This window comes from Teleopsis dalmanni, chromosome 2 (genome assembly GCF_002237135.1).
Source record: "Teleopsis dalmanni isolate 2A chromosome 2, ASM223713v2, whole genome shotgun sequence".
Taxonomy (NCBI): domain Eukaryota; kingdom Metazoa; phylum Arthropoda; class Insecta; order Diptera; family Diopsidae; genus Teleopsis; species Teleopsis dalmanni.
The window spans coordinates 195,245,271-195,261,656 of NC_051847.1; the positions used below are offsets into that span (position 1 = coordinate 195,245,271).

At 28.2% G+C, this 16,386-nt stretch overlaps 3 protein-coding genes across 5 annotated transcripts; all 3 read right to left on the reverse strand.

The window, feature by feature from the left end:
- Positions 1 to 1,505: 1,505 nt before the first annotated feature.
- LOC119678454 (mitochondrial import inner membrane translocase subunit Tim22) lies at positions 1,506 to 2,593 on the reverse strand. Its single transcript, XM_038090285.1, has 4 exons — positions 2,264 to 2,593; positions 2,070 to 2,194; positions 1,803 to 1,996; positions 1,506 to 1,721 (listed from the first exon to the last, which is right to left on the reverse strand). Exons 1-4 carry the CDS (start codon positions 2,365 to 2,367, stop codon positions 1,566 to 1,568), a joined length of 579 nt encoding a protein of 192 aa, XP_037946213.1. The 5' UTR covers positions 2,368 to 2,593; the 3' UTR covers positions 1,506 to 1,565.
- A 1,351-nt stretch (positions 2,594 to 3,944) lies between these two features.
- LOC119678455 (Golgi SNAP receptor complex member 1-like) lies at positions 3,945 to 5,185 on the reverse strand. The gene is made up of 5 exons (XM_038090286.1): positions 5,082 to 5,185; positions 4,841 to 5,016; positions 4,490 to 4,737; positions 4,283 to 4,417; positions 3,945 to 4,218 (listed from the first exon to the last, which is right to left on the reverse strand). Exons 1-5 carry the CDS (start codon positions 5,104 to 5,106, stop codon positions 4,116 to 4,118), a joined length of 687 nt encoding a protein of 228 aa, XP_037946214.1. The 5' UTR covers positions 5,107 to 5,185; the 3' UTR covers positions 3,945 to 4,115.
- Positions 5,186 to 7,399: 2,214 nt separating this feature from the next.
- On the reverse strand, positions 7,400 to 14,197 carry LOC119678456. Of its 3 annotated transcripts, none has more exons than XM_038090288.1 (6): positions 14,040 to 14,197; positions 10,605 to 10,724; positions 10,317 to 10,528; positions 10,143 to 10,247; positions 8,590 to 8,715; positions 7,400 to 8,521 (listed from the first exon to the last, which is right to left on the reverse strand). In XM_038090288.1, the coding sequence occupies exons 2-6, from the start codon at positions 10,608 to 10,610 to the stop codon at positions 8,077 to 8,079; spliced, it is 894 nt and encodes a 297-aa protein (XP_037946216.1). In that variant the 5' UTR covers positions 10,611 to 10,724; positions 14,040 to 14,197; the 3' UTR covers positions 7,400 to 8,076. The 3 variants fall into 3 exon arrangements, with proteins under 3 accessions (XP_037946216.1, XP_037946217.1, XP_037946218.1); XM_038090289.1 differs by lacking the exon at positions 14,040 to 14,197 and adding an exon at positions 13,568 to 13,703; XM_038090290.1 differs by having other exon boundaries at positions 7,401 to 8,518; positions 14,040 to 14,193.
- Positions 14,198 to 16,386: the final 2,189 nt, after the last annotated feature.

The window sequence follows — 16,386 nt, forward strand, 5'->3', positions numbered from 1 at the left end:
TACCCTTTTTTATAGAGAATCGCTTGTTACAAGACCAACATCTGATTAATCTGTCATAATATTTTCTACTTTCATTTATTTTTTTAATATTCCGTATTGCTTCACATTATTGGTATATAAATTTTACATTGTTTAACACAAATTTATTTAAATTTTCAAAATATCTATAACGGCTTTTAGAGATTAAAACTTATCTTTCGTTGCCGTTACAAGCAGTGTTGCATTTTCTCGTAATTTAAAATTAGAAAATTTGTAAATAATATTAACACATTTATTAATAATTAATTTGAAAATTTTCTTTTTTAGTAAATAGATTTCAAAATATAACAAAAAAAAATTGTATATCTTCAATATTTATAATATGCATATTTTTACGCATATTTATATTTTAACTTTAATTAAAATCAATTTTATTGGGACAATAAATATGTTTGATTGTTCTAAACCTTAAGTGTCCTTTACAGATTTTTTTAACATTTAATTAAAATAATACTGATTAACCATTGTGATCATTTTATATAAAAACTACCATTTATTACTGTACCAATTAATTGTGTTAATGTAAACATACTTCAAATCTTTCATACTGGAATTTATTCGTTTTAAATACAATACAACTATCTTACAATATCTTAATTTAGTTTCATATATTCTTTTATGTAAATCAATGTACATAATTTACAGTAATTTTTATTTTGAGTTCAATTATTAAGTAATTATAATATGACTACGATTTAAGAGAAACCATGCTTTAGACGAGAGATTTTGATAAAATCAGCTATATAGCTATAAATCTCAATATAGCTTAATTCTCGAGGATTAAATTTCCAAATCTGAAGTACAATTTGGTATGTTAATTACTAATAGATGCCGTTACTAAAAAGTTTTGTTTTTATTATGTATATATTGTATTTAATATAATAACTATTAGCTTTAAAGCATAACACCTCGAAAATGTAGCTACAGTGGTATAAAATAAAGTGAAAAAGTTCTTCAAAATATAAAAATTCACTAAAATTCGTAACCAAATCGAGGGGCACAAGAAATCGTAATCATTCCTTTACTACAGCTGATGTAGATATAGTAGTTATAATAAAAGTTCTTCTTAAAAAATGTGATACATAATTGCAGTTATATACAGAAACAACCGATCTATTCCACTTTAACAACTGTGTATAAATAGGTAATAAACCGATTCTTTACCGCATTATGTGTAAATAATATAATATTAAACCACTGAGATAAAATTGTTTTGGAAGACCGTAGGAGTGTCCAGAAGTGAAATTAGAGAACGATCTCTAATATACTACTATTTTGAAAATGATTCCTTCTACTATGAACGTAATTCTATATATAAGAATTGATAAGTATATATAAATAATATTTATTTTTTATTAAATGACATCAATATGCAAGAACACTAACGTCGCCTTTTTCATCTACAAACCCGCCTTCTTCCATATAATAGAAGAAAAAAACAGATCTATATTACAAATATACACTTATATTATGCATCAAGAACACACCAATAATTCTAAAATAAACTACATAACAAAATTTTTATTTTATCTACTGTGCATATAAAAGTCAATAGCAGATGAGAATGCGGCAAAACCTAAAGCACCAACAAGACCAGCTTTTATACCAGCGCGTAAGCCAATTAATCCACCAGTAACAGCACCAGCGTAAGTACCATTACGCCAATCAGTAACACCACGATGCTATAAAGAATGAATGAAAATAATAATAAATTTAATAGTTGTTAAATATTTTAGACTTTAAAAATTTAAAAAAATACTAACACTTTCAATGGCACACTCCACGCCGGAAAACACACAACCAATCATAGCAAAATTTTTGGCATAAGAATGTGTGGTGGTGCGCATTTCACGAAATATTTCACGCGCTGTTTGCTTCTTTTCATTTCCAAATGGATCAGACATGTTTGGATTTACTGAAGCGCTAAACAAACCAATTGCAGCACCAAGACCGTAACCTGTTAGAAAAAGTAAAAGTTTTTAATAATTTTAAATAATTTATTATTAAAAATTATAGTGTTTTGCTCGTACCCATAACGCAGGCAGTGATTGATTTGAAAATACAACTTTCAACTGCATTTTCTATCATTTTTTCTTCATTACTTTTGATTTTAACAGGTCCATTGCCTTTAGGTATAACTATATTTTCACGATATCTGTAAATAAGTGAGCACACGTATTGTTATAGATAAATAATAATTTTTGAAACAATTCTTGAATTTTACCTGTGCATATTACCAATAAAATGTTTTGCCACTTCATCTAATTCTTTATTATCAAAGAATTGTGGTTTGGGGTTTTTATCTGCTGCTGGTGGGATTAACGACATTTTGTTATAATTTTAATTAAAGCCTTTCAAATTTTATTGAAAATTGTTCTATTATTGTTTGTTAAATAACATGTTCGATAAATGCGGTTGACAGTCCATACAGTTGATGGTTAACACCTGATTGCACTGTTACGCGTTACCAACTATGTTAATTATTTTTAGCAGTTGCTGTATTGTTTAGACATAAATGTTTTATGCTGTTAATTTATTATATTGTTTAATGAATATAGTTTTAACATTTTCTGCAGATTTTGACACATATACATGAAATTTTTTTAATAGCAATATAATGAAATACCAATTATTTATTATCGTATATTGTATAAATATAATAAACGAAGTTTAATTAAATATAATAATTATTTATTGTATGGTTGGCTGTATGGTTAGCCAAAAATTCAATTAATTCAAATAATATACAAATAAATTTTTGTTATTGTTTTGTTATTATTGTAGTTTACATACTATAAATATATATACATATGTATATGGATGTATTATTTTATATACAGTACCATATTGTGAATTATGTAAAACTGAAATAAATTAATTCGATTTAAGTCTTATAAAATTTAATATAAGTATGTACACTTTATGGAAATACCACGTGTTAGTTCTTTGTGAGGAACTGCCTTTTACTGTTTTTACTCTTTGTTTTTATTTACTTTGTTTACATATGTATGTATATAAACAGCTGAACTATTTTTGCCCCCCTATTTCACAGTTCAATTGCAATATAAGCTTTTAGAAAAAATTTCTTCGTGATTATAATAATTTTAATCGCAAAGCTAGTGATAATCTCCACCCGTAGTCACTCAGCTATAACACTTCCAAAGTGCAAACTAATTGACCGTCACACTTCCTTTCTCTTACCAGAAGATATTTTACATGATATCATAAACCTGTGACTTCCTTAAGGTCAACTTACAAAGGACTAATTTTTTTTATATATACAACACAAACATAATCAGTAATGACATGTTTTCTGAAGTCTTCTAATTTAAATTGTCTATATTATATTGCAAAATTGTGGCCATTAGTATATCGCACATAGAGTCTATAAATAATTTATAACCTAACCACTGTTCTCCTTTTTCTTCATCCTCTTCACTAACTAAAACACTTTTTGAATGCTGCTCAGTTTATATCTCCCATAAAAATCATATGAACTTTCCTCCTTTTCTCTGGAGGACTTTGGTAAAATTGCTACCATTAGTTTTTATGTAATTAGCTTGCACTCTACAGTAAATACAAAAATAAAATGCACTATTATCTAATACCTTTATAAACATGTGAACAATATTTGGTAAAAATTTAATTTATTGATATATAATTATATACAATATTAATTTAAATAAAATAAAATTTTGTCATTACAAATATCTTTCATTCGCTTCAAATCAAAGGATTCCAACATATTATTATTTACGCGAGTGCTATATATAATCAACTTTTTTTTAAATCTAATTTTGAAAACGTTAAATATGTTTTCTTTTAAAATAAATGTTTTATTAACGGAATAATAATTTTTTTCTATCACACTTTGGACACAATCGATAACAAAAACAAAAAAAAATACTATCAACTTAAAGAATAAAAATGATTCCGAGAAAATGTGAAGTAACGTGCAAACATAGTGCTTAAAAATAAAGTTATACATAACACTTGTTATATACTTAAATTAAACAATATAATTTATATGTATAAATAGCTGATGTTAACAGTTCAAATCAGTTTTAGCACAATTTTCAATTGAATATGTATAAAAGTAACAAAAAGACACAAACTGCAATTACTGCACCCAAAATAAGAGAATCACGTTTCTTTTTTATATTGATGCGTTGTATTAAACTAAAAAAAGATTGAATTAATAAATAACAATTAAATATAATATATATAAATATAAAGGTATTACCTCGATATAAGTGGAAAACGATTTGATATATCATTGAAACGTGTCTGCAGACGTTTAAAGGCTTGTCGTTGTGATAATAAATGCTCCCTGGTTTCGATAGCAATATTTATTTGATCATTTATCATTTGATTTGAGCTATAATTAAATAAATTAAAAAATTTATTTTTGTTATTTACTAAAAAATTTAATTGAATTAAAAATAATTACTTCGCTACATGTCCACTCTCTTTCAAATACATATCGCGTCTACTTAAGCCTGAATTTGTCGGACTGTTGGTAGATAGTCCCGAGCCACGTAACAACTCTTCACGCTCCATTCTAGTCGTATGATTAGCGCATATTTTATTGAACTCTTGTCTGTAGCCCTGCAAAATTTCTCGATGCCTTTGCAATGTATGCATGGCAGCTGCACCTGTTGCCGGTAGTTCTGACATAGTCTCATTTATCGTAGACAACTAGTATTAAAGAAATTAGTATATTGCACGCAACAAGTTCATCAATTGTACAAATTAATATATATGGAATAACATTATTAAAATATTATTGAACATTATTTACCCTATCTAACATTTGTGCGATTTCTTCAGACAACGAATCGAAGACATGTTCTCCTAACAATGGTGATGTGTCAGCTGTTGTGTTGTGCGCAGTTGAAGTGCCTGCTCCAATTTTACTGAATGCAACTAACTTGAGATCAATTTCATTCTCCAAATGCCGCGCTTGCTTTCGCAATACTACGCATTATAAAGTAGGTTTTATTAATATATATGAAATGTATTTCTTTCAAAAATATGTTTACCATCGTAATTGGAAACACCCATCATTTAACAAGTCTATAGCAAACGAAAAATTTTTACTGATTCACTTTTGATAAACTGTAAATTTTGTTGTTTTTGACGTTTCATTTTATTGTTTTTTTTCGTTGTCTATTTTTGTTGGTATATTTTTAGTTGGCAACGTGGCAAAAAGGGTTGTATTATTCAAATAAATTAATAAAATAATATATTGCATATAGTATAATTTGAATATAAATATTAACATACATTGTTTTTTTTTTGCATTAATTAAAAAAAATAAATAGTAATATTATCAAATAAATTATATTATTGTTGCTTCTGAATCCAGACACAATATGCGCTTTTAGAAGCTTTTAAGTGTGGCAAAAAACAACAAGTTGCTCGCTTAAAATTGCTAAAATGTACTCAAAACAACAACACTACTCTCTCTATCGAAGCACCTAGTTGTGAATTGGCCAAACATTAGCAACTACAGAAAAAAAAATTACCAAACAATAAGTTACTATTGTGAACCTTTTTTGGAATTTTAAAGCATATTCCAGATATATGTCAAAAGGTTGTGAACAAAAATTTAAAAATATTTTAAAAAGAATAAATATTTTAAATATACATATAAATATGTACAAAAATTTTTAAGAGTACGTAAAGAAAGTATAATTGAAAAACAGTTTTTTTAAAATTTTTAACTTATTGGCTGTTAACAAGTTAATACTTATACAAGCATAAGTATTCTAAACTATTATTAATTTAGTTGCAAAAGATAATTTTAAAATTTAATCAGAATTAGAAAAGCATTCTGAAAATTTTTTTAGTTCATTATTCGTTTATTATTTATAACAAATATGTTATGTTTTATAAAAGATAACATTTGACAGATTGCAACAGTGATGCCAATATCTCGCTTAGCGCCTATCGTAAGCAACTTGCTGTTTTTTGCCACACTTAAAATTAAACAGCTTAATGTTCTCGTTACTCGTTAGGTTAGATTAAATCTCTTATCATCTTCGCTCAACGCCTTCTCTTTCATTATTATATTATTATCCCGCTCTATCATCAATCCTTACCTTTTTTCATCAATTCTCTGAGTTGAATAAATCGTAGAATTAAACCTACTTAACGGTGACTTATTTCTTCATCTGATAAAAGATTTACACTTAAATACCGTTTATCAACATTAATATCGCTACAATAGTTTAATCCAGAAATTAATCCTTAAGTTGAAGTAATCGATTTGATTGCTTTTTTTATTTTAGTAAGCAGCTGTTTTGGGAAAAAAATATGGACTTGAATTGTTCAATTAAATTCAAGCATATCTAGTTGTTGTAGCCAGAGAGAAACTATATAACATGTTTTTTATGTCTTAAAAGAAATTAAGACGTATGAATGCCTGGGTTAGGATATAGATTTAACAGGGAGTAAGTATGAATAAAAGTTGTTTAATAAGAAATTGATGTAGGTTGGATAGAATTTAATTGAAACCACTCTGAAACGAGGTGAAAAAACTACCGATTGTCACCTCAATGGATCATACGACCTCAAGTTGGAGGCACACATTCAAAATTGACGTATTTATGTGTGACAAATAACTATTCAGCATATAACTATACCCTGATCTTAAGGTGGTAGCAATATACTTGCGGCACAAGGAAGGTGTCATTCTTCGCTTAGAACATCAGGAGGAAGCCTGTTAAGAACTTTGTTTTTGTTGCAAAGTATCGTCTTCGTAGACTCGAAGACGATACTGCATCTATGTAGAGGGCTATTAGTTAACATTTATATTCGACTTCAATGACTTCCATCGCAATAGAAGTCGATCTTTTCATGATACGAAAAAAGTTATCGACGGATATGTTCTCCATGAAGGGGGAGTTTGAGTGATCATGTTCTCATTGGGATGTACATCTCTGTAGCACGCAAGTAGATATTATACAGTATTTGATTGTGCTCTTTAACTGAAAGCATTTTAGATTCTGCATAAAGGTGGTAAACAAGTAGTGGTTACGGGTCGAAAAATGCAGAGCTGCATATGGATATATTATTAATTGGCTGTTTTCAGCGTAGATGCTTTTAAAATAAGAAATATCTGATTAAAAAATCGACCTAAACACCTAATACCGTCCATAGAACCAATATTAGCATAAACAATATAAACATTTATCCTAAAATGAATTACTAATGGTGTGTATAGAGCATTACTTTAAAACAAAATTCGGTATTATGTTTGAAAAAATACTTTAATGTATATTTTAACTTAATAAAATTCTTAAAACAAATTTTAAAGTAAATTAATTACCAACTTATGTAAAGAAAACTACTTCTAAACTTAAGGAAATCGAATAATAAGGAGTATTTTTAAATTAAAGTTAAACTTTATCTGTAGCGTTTTACATTTTGCTTAACGATTTATCTAAAAATTAATAGCTGCTGTCTTAGAAGTAAAAAAAATACAAACTATACGCTTCTTCAATAAAGTACCAGAGCAGACAAAAAAAAATATATTCAATTAAATAAACGGTATTAATTTAAACCGATAAATTTACACTCAGCTGAGTGTAAAGCTGCGTAATACGTCTTATTTTAAATTAAATCGTAAAGTAAATTATTACTGATTTCTAGTCTTTGTCACATAAGTGACTTTTGACTGCTTACATTTCTCAGTGAAGAGAGACTGCACTGCTAGCTTGACAGAAAAAGCAGTCAAAAATGTAAAAATTTCGCAGACGTTAAAATCAATACGAAAACTTATTAAACGTAAACTAATTTATATAAAAAGTTTAGGCGATTATTTATAAAACGCTAATCTAATGCATATAACGAGTTGTGTCAGGCATTTATCAGTTTAAAAAAATACCACATTTATACTTAAAGTACCGCATGTAATAGAACCTAAGATTAATTAAAATTATAATTAAGTAACTACACTGTACTGCAAACTTACAAATGTGCTTAGCTAAAATATATCAATTACTTAACTTAATTTCTAGGTTCTAACTTATATTATTGTCTATTATTTACACCGTCAGCGCTGTTGCTATTACTGAAGGCGTGCTCCATATTCTTGACGACCACATAGTTTGTTATATGATTGATGGCTTCGTCTTGCATACGCTCCGGCCAACGTTTCATATACGATTTTATAAAATCTCCAAACGTATCTATTTTGTCTGGTGTATTTTTATGATTATCTACGATATTTTTAACAATATCCACAAACTTGTCATAATCATCGGTCGATTTTTTCACTTTATTATAATTTGGAACAACACCATTTGCTGCATTTCCAGTGTTTAATTGATCCATATTATCAGTTAAACGTGCTGATGCAGCAGCCACGGCGGCTGCAGCGGCAGTCGAAGCCATAAAATTAACTTCATTGCCTGTGTTGGGCGGTGGTTGTTGGGAGTGATCCATGAAATGTCTGTGCATTCCATATTCAGATCTGCTAAGCAAAAATAAATTAAAAATATATTTAGAATATGATTGCAATAAAGGAATAATAAAAGTGCTTACTTGTAAAACCCTTCGGAATTACTATTGTTAAACTCTTGTTGAGACATTTGATTTTTCCAAACTGGTGATTCTGCTGATGGTGGTAAGTTTGTTGGGTTTGATGCTGGTGTCATAATACGTTTATCTCTAAGAAAAAAAAAGAATAATGGTTAGATTCAATTAAATGATTAAATGGTAGCAACAATGAACTAAGAGCACATCCAAAATTATGGAGGTTTTCGATACTATGATAAAACAAATATTAGGAATAATTGATGAAAGCTAAAAATCTCTTATTAATGAAAGTTAAATATGAAATGAACAAAAGATTAACTGGAGAAAGTTGAAGACCTCTTACTAATTAGAAATTTCACATGGAACTAACAAAAGGACTCAATTATTGAGCATAATAAACTGACATAATATGCAAGAAATCTCCCTAACATTGAATCCAACAAAATCGAGAGAGAAAATTCATATGGATATCACGATCTGAATTGCGCATTTCTGCTTTGAAATTAAACTATAATCAAAATGTTATATCTATCTTAATTAAAATATAATAATGTATATGCAAGGAAAATATTTCATCTTCCACATTCTAGTATTAGTATTGAAGTTTATTTTCCAATTTATAAGCTCATTTAATAAAGTTACGGTTAGATTGGTATGATTGCTTTAACCACTTAAGTTCACTTGAGCACATATAATGGCCTCATACCATTGTCCGTTCGCCAAATCTGAAGGGACACCTTAAAGTTAGAAGTCTGAAGCATATAGCGCACAAACAACGTCTCTCTGATAAAGTGCGACTCCCCTATTCCAGCAAAAGAGAACCAATCTGACAGGTCAATAAAGTTTGCCTTGTTCCTAATTTTAAAGTAACAGTTCTGTCAGATCAATTAGATAAGGGACAACTATGATTTTTCTTCTTTTCTAGGAGAAGGTTCTCTCTAAATGAAGACTCTTCTCTACAGAGTTATAACCCTGATAAAAGTATTTGAAAAGTAGACTAAATTTTATTGCATCCATTTTTAATAATTGTCCAGTTGTTGTTGTAGCCCACAGGGATCTGCTTGTGTAACCACTTTAAGGATGTTATACAGCACTTAGTTGTCTTCGTCGAGTTGCTCCAGGACGTAGACCCAGCCGTTTTTGGAACCTGAAGTGTTCTGTCAGTACTGGCACCATATTTGGATCCGATTCAGTTGAAGCAATGGGCTGTTACGACTTTTATCTAAATTGGACCAGATAAGTGTAATAATCTGACAAAAATCTTTTATCTGCCTAGACCTCATCGTTTATTAAAACTACGACTTGGTACGTGCAGTCTCAAAAAATTATTGACGAATAATTAAATATAAGAAATAATGTCAAGATCAAGGTCCAAAGTCTGATGGGTATTTGATAATACTCGAAAAAGCTGTATGAACAGCTAAAAATAATATTAAAAGAATTTTTGTTGTTACATATCACTACTTTTCGAAACCTGTCTTAAAACCACGACTAAAATTTTATTTAATGAATATGTTCAATATTTTATATAGTAATCATATTGTATTCTATTAACTTACTTGTAGCCTTGATGCGCTGCCAAGCTTTTAAAAACATCATCTACTTGGCTATAAAATTTCCAGGTACTTATAATACCTGTTGCTTCATATGTTTTCTGCTCCTGTCTGTTATTTTGAATATATTAAAAATTTTAGTATATATTTAAATTATTTTAAAATAAATTCTATGCTTACCTAAAACGTTGAGTTAAATTATTCACTTTAAAATGTACTTCTAATGCAGTCACTGGTACTCCTAGGCCAGTTAATTGCTTTGCCATAGCCACGTATAAATGGCCATTGCGTTTAATTGTGCGTAACTCATACGCGCAAACTTTCCATAATTTAATTAATTCTAGAACTCCATTATCCTCCCATTGTCGACGCTTTTTATTGAATTTTTCATACTTCAATATAATAAAAACAAATAAATATTTTATTAATAATATAATATAATAGAGAAAGTATGTGTAATATACTTACAGGCATTTCACATGGGGTCTCAATTTTGGCGAATCAATTTTCTCAAGACCTTGGTGTTAATGCAAAGCTAATCCGATTGGATAAGTGATTTAGTTTTCACACATTATAATACCATACTACCTGAAAACATTACATAACAAAAAATATTATAGTATTATATATAGTATTATCATATATAGTAATATTATTATTATAGATATATGAGTAACACTTAGAGTTGCAGGTTATTAAGTTAAGTAATAAAATTTGATCAAAAACTTTTATATAGCAGAATAAAAAAAATGATATGATATGATTTACTATATATATTTTCTGTTTATTATTATAATTTATTATGGATTCAAATAAATTCATACAGCACTTAGAAGAAATTATAGAATTTCAAATAAAATCGAAATTGACATTAACATATTTTTTGTTTGTGTTGTTGTTGTGATTTGAGTTAGTGCTATTGCGTACTTTTACTCTATTGTAGCTTGGGGGCTTATCCCTGCCACACACTAAACTTTAACTATACTAGAATCATTATCATTTATTTATTTTCTAAGTGATAACGGACCGTAGATCAGCATACCTTCCTGTGCGTTCTAAGGTGGATTTAAGGTTTATTAGAGCGGGTTTGGGCAACGTATCAACTTTTGTGAACAATTTTAGCGCTCTGTCCTTGATATACTTTTCACTGAGTCAATTCTATGTTGTTTGTGTCAGATATATCTATATAAATAGATATATGTAGATACATATGATATACAGTATGTCAAGGACGAGTTTACTCATTGAAATAAAATTCACTTTTTTAACTTATAGTCGCAAAAACACTGATTTTCGTTTAAATATATATATAAGTTCTTTAATATAAACTTTATTCAATGGAAACATTGTCATATAAGTGTTGAATATGTTCCTTTGTAATATCTTTGATATATAACAGCCTTTTTTAAGAAATTTACCAACTTTTTGAGGCCATTATTGGTTGGTATTAAATTTCATTTCTGCAGTATTTTAGTTTTAAATGATCTTTGGATTTTTTATTGCTTTTGACCCACTTTTTTTTACAAATTAAGCACCTTATTTTGGAAAAGACTTAATTTCGAAGATTTGGTAAGAAAATATACAATTTTTCTGGAGTTTCTAACATCCGACACACTAGCAATATTTGCTTTGCGCTTTGAGTTATTTTGGTGATTAAAATTAAACCATATATATATTCCAGAAATCCAGGAAGTGATTTCTTAGTTCCAAAATAAAAAAATCAGCGACAGATAGGGCCGCGTTTCATTTTTAATACTAATCAAGATAGAATGTATAAAATTGTGAATCGTAAACCAAATTGGATAATGGTTATTTAAATTCTATGGTGACTCCGCAGTATTTATTTCAATTGTAAAAAACGGGTTTACTGAATTTGGTTGTGGGAGTTTTACCAGAACGTACACATAGTGTTCTGGACAATCTATTAAAGTTTATTTTTAATACTAATCGACATACATTGTATAGGAGTGTGATATATACTCCATCTTAATTATGGTTATATAAATTCCATTGTGACTCCGCAATATCTATTTCAATTGTAAAGAGTGGGTTCACTAAATTTCGTTGTAAGAATTTTATCACAAGTTACACGTAGTGCTCTAGACATTCTATTAAAGTTAATATAATCGAGGTGAGCTTTTTTTTGGACATTTTTTTTAAAGTTTATTTTTAATACTCACCGACATACATTGTATAGGAATATGAAACATACTCGATCCTAATTATGGTTATATAAATTCTATGGCGACTCCGCAATATCTATTTCAATTGTAAAAAATGGGTTCACCTAATGTTCTAGACGTTCTATTAAACTCAATATATTCGAAGTAAGCTTTCTTTTGGACATTTTTGAGAAATAGTTTTAGTAGGTTCAAGTCTCCCACCGATACAATTGATGCTTTTCATCAAGAGAAGCAATAGAGGTTAAGATATTGCGATGTAGCTGACTTTGAATTCAAGTCATTGACAGTAACAACCACAGTAAAGGATGGGGTAAAGAATAGTATGTATAAAATTGGCATAGCAATAACAACAATTATTTTAATGTTTTAAATAAATATTTTTATAAAAGTAGAAAATTTAACAGAGAAGAATTTCCAATTTTCAACAAAGTAGATCTACATTTACTTTACTTGTACTTTATTTGTATGCATTTCAATTCAATAACAGCTGAAAATTTGCCGGTTAGCTAAAACCCAAAAAGGGTTCAATACTCAGCCAATGGAACAAATTTGATTTTATGCAGGTCAAAGCGCTTAAGTGGAAAATCATCGTTACGCACAACACACATTTTTAACCACAGACATTCATCATAAGGCAATTAAACCCACCAACCGCGGGTACAACCTGCACTCGGCAGGGGTGAATTAGAGTCTTTCAAGGTTACCACCACCACTCGTTAAGTTAAATAAAAACAAAAAAAATTTAATTTATGTTTTCCTTTACGATGCCCGCATGTCGTACGTATTGTTGTTTATGGATGCAATTGCTTTTGCCAAATTTGGCTGTTGACACAAGCTTTAGGAGTGTAAACAATGCAATTGACTAGATTTCTCTCTCAAACACGGCACACACTAAATGCAATAAACACAACACAACACAAAAACAAAAAAGAAAACACAGCAATACAGCAACAGAAAAAAAAAAATTTGCTAAAATAATAATTGCAAATATTATGATACATAATTATTGATTGCGAATGATCATTAAATTTCCATCTCCCCGGCACTCACACATATGCACTGACATTTTAATTATAGAATTCACAAAATACAGCAACAACAAATGTAGCAGTTAATAAAAATTGTAAACAAATAAAATCAGCACTGCAAAAATTTCCAAAATTAATTAACATTTTTATTATTTAAAAAGAAATTAATAAGTTTAAGAGCGTATTCCGATTTTCTCTTAGTGTATTAAAAAAATCGTACTAAAGCAGATTTTCAAGTATACAAAACCGAAAGGTCTTCTTCTTCAAAGAAGATGTCTGCCTGTGCCAGCCTGCTGCCTGTGCTTTGACTTGCCCTATTAGCACAAAGAAGAGGAAGATGGGAGATGTTTTTTCGCTTATTGCTTTTGCCGTTTTCATTACATGTATATATATATATATAATTTTTTTTAATTCGTATTTTTATTACTTGTCACTGGCACCAACTATGTGCAAGTAGCAATTTATCTATTCACATCACTTTATAAATTTTATTAGATAATTAAACCAGCACACAATAACACCAAATATTAATTACTTTTTCACGTATTCAGTATTTTTGGTTTGCATACGAAATTGTTTGATGGAAACAATAACAAATATTAGGGTTTATGCTGTGGAGTGCAATCACACTAAATAAATAAACTCAACTTAATAATAATTACAATATTTTAAAAAATAAATGATGTAATTACTTTAATGATAATTAATTAAATTCTGCTCTTTGCGCTCACACGGAACACAACCGCACTACACCACTAAAAAACTAATAATGATGATGTAGACACATTTAGAAAAAATAGCAATAATGAATTTGAACATTTGTATTTTCCTTTGATATCATATAGCTGTCTCGTTCTCTTTCACATGTTGTGCACAGGTATTGCTGTTGTTTCTGATTTTGTTTTGGGTGTTTTCTAACATGAAAAGGAATGGGAATTGAAGAATCCCATTTATAAACTAAAAACAAAAAATATTTAAAATTTTAGTTGTTTTTATATAATTTGTTTATTTTTCATTAATAAATTTTTTTTGTCTGTCTTAAATTGAATTGATTAATACATAAGTTTTTACTTATAATTTAGAAAAATATAAGAGAAATAATAAAATTTCATAAAACAAAATGTATAAATAAATAATATAAATATAATATATCAGAATATAATAATGTTATATAAATATATAAATATAAATATATAAATAAATAATATTTTATATAAATATGTAATATTTAATATTAAAAATAAATTTTTTTATTAATGTATGAAAAAAGTAATATATTTGAAAGGAATTTTTTTTACTTTATAACAAAATCTTTTATTTTGTTTGGTATTTCAAATTTCATATATTTTTTACAAGCACAAACCCGTTGACAGACATTTTTCCAACTCCGCTATCTATATGTCCACAAACATTCATCGATAATATAACATTTGGGTATCCCTATCACTAAGTTATTTTACCGGGCGATAAAATTCTTCCATCTAATATTTTAACCTAGAATATTGCATTTCCCTGATGTACGATATATCCCATTGACATACTGAATAATATAAGGTATTAGCTCGCTCAATTTCTGGCCCTTTATCTGAAGAATCACGTCCACGTGTCTCGCACAATCTCGTTTAACAGAAACGATTACAAAAAGCTCTTGCACAGAATTTATGCCCCCATTTTCACTTATTTCCAATTTTGGCTTAAGTATATTTGTTGCAAAAAACTAAGCTTTCTTTGTGAACTGAAATGAAGTTTCGGTTTTTGACCTTTACGGTCAATGGCTGAAATTTGACCATTTTTCATTTCTAAGAGGTGATTTTAGTGGATTGAAGTCTCACACTATGGCTTTCGCTGCTTTCCACCTATCGGAAGAAAAGGGTGTCGCTTTAAAATTAGATGAAGTTAGTACCGGCCACATAGGAAACCAAGTTTTCCAACTCCGCTATCTATAAGTTCTCAAACATCCAATCGTATACATGACATTTGGGTATTCCTATCATGAAAATACTTTACCAGGTGGTAAATTTTTCTTTCTTATATTTTTCATCTAGAATATTACCTCTCCCTGATATACGATATTTCCTATCTTATTGGAATTGAAGCCGAGATATTTCATTATTAACACAAATAATAAATTAAATGATTGATTGATAAATTAATTGAATGGTTAAAAAAACTATAGTCAGTATAATCAAAATACTCCCCGAAGAAAATGTCTGGCTGCGAGAAAATAGAATAGATATAGAATAAAAATCTGCATAAGAAAAAAAGTTATCAAAAAGTATTTTAAAAAATAATAAGATATATATAAAAATATGTTCATACAAAAATTAAATGGAAGTGTGTAGCATTTTTTCATTGACTCACTGTTATTTTGATTAATAATTAACACATATCTTCTTCTTTTATACTTCTTGCATTACTTCGAACATGTTGCTTCCAACAAAAGAAAACTCAACATTTAGCATTAATTCATACCCACAGCATACATTCCGTACTGTTTATTATCATTAAGAGAGTCACACTGCTTAATAATGACATTCAAATATCATATAGCTTGTTACATTATATTGTGCATCAATTCACATGTATAAGAAAGAGACAAATACAGTGAAAAACAACTAGCCGTTGGTAAAAATGTGAAGAATAATATTAATTTGCTTGCCTAGCGACTTTGCTCATCATCATTAAAGTTACTTGTTGTGTTTATTACTAAGCTTCAATTGAAAAAATGCTACAGGCATTTAAAACTTATATTTATATAATTTAACTAAGAAATTAATTGAAAGAATTTTAATTTTAAATAAATTATCATGCCTTATAAATACTGTCAAAATACTTTTATTTATTTCACTTTGATTGAAACCTTTGATTCATATAAAAATCCAATAATTTTATTTAAATATTTTTATAAATTTATATATTAATTTTATAAAATTATATATTAATTTTAACAAATCGTCTTATTGAATTTTTTAATTTTTGACTTTTTTAGGAATACGTACATTCATTTTTATGTTATTCTTAAATATATTTTTATTTAAT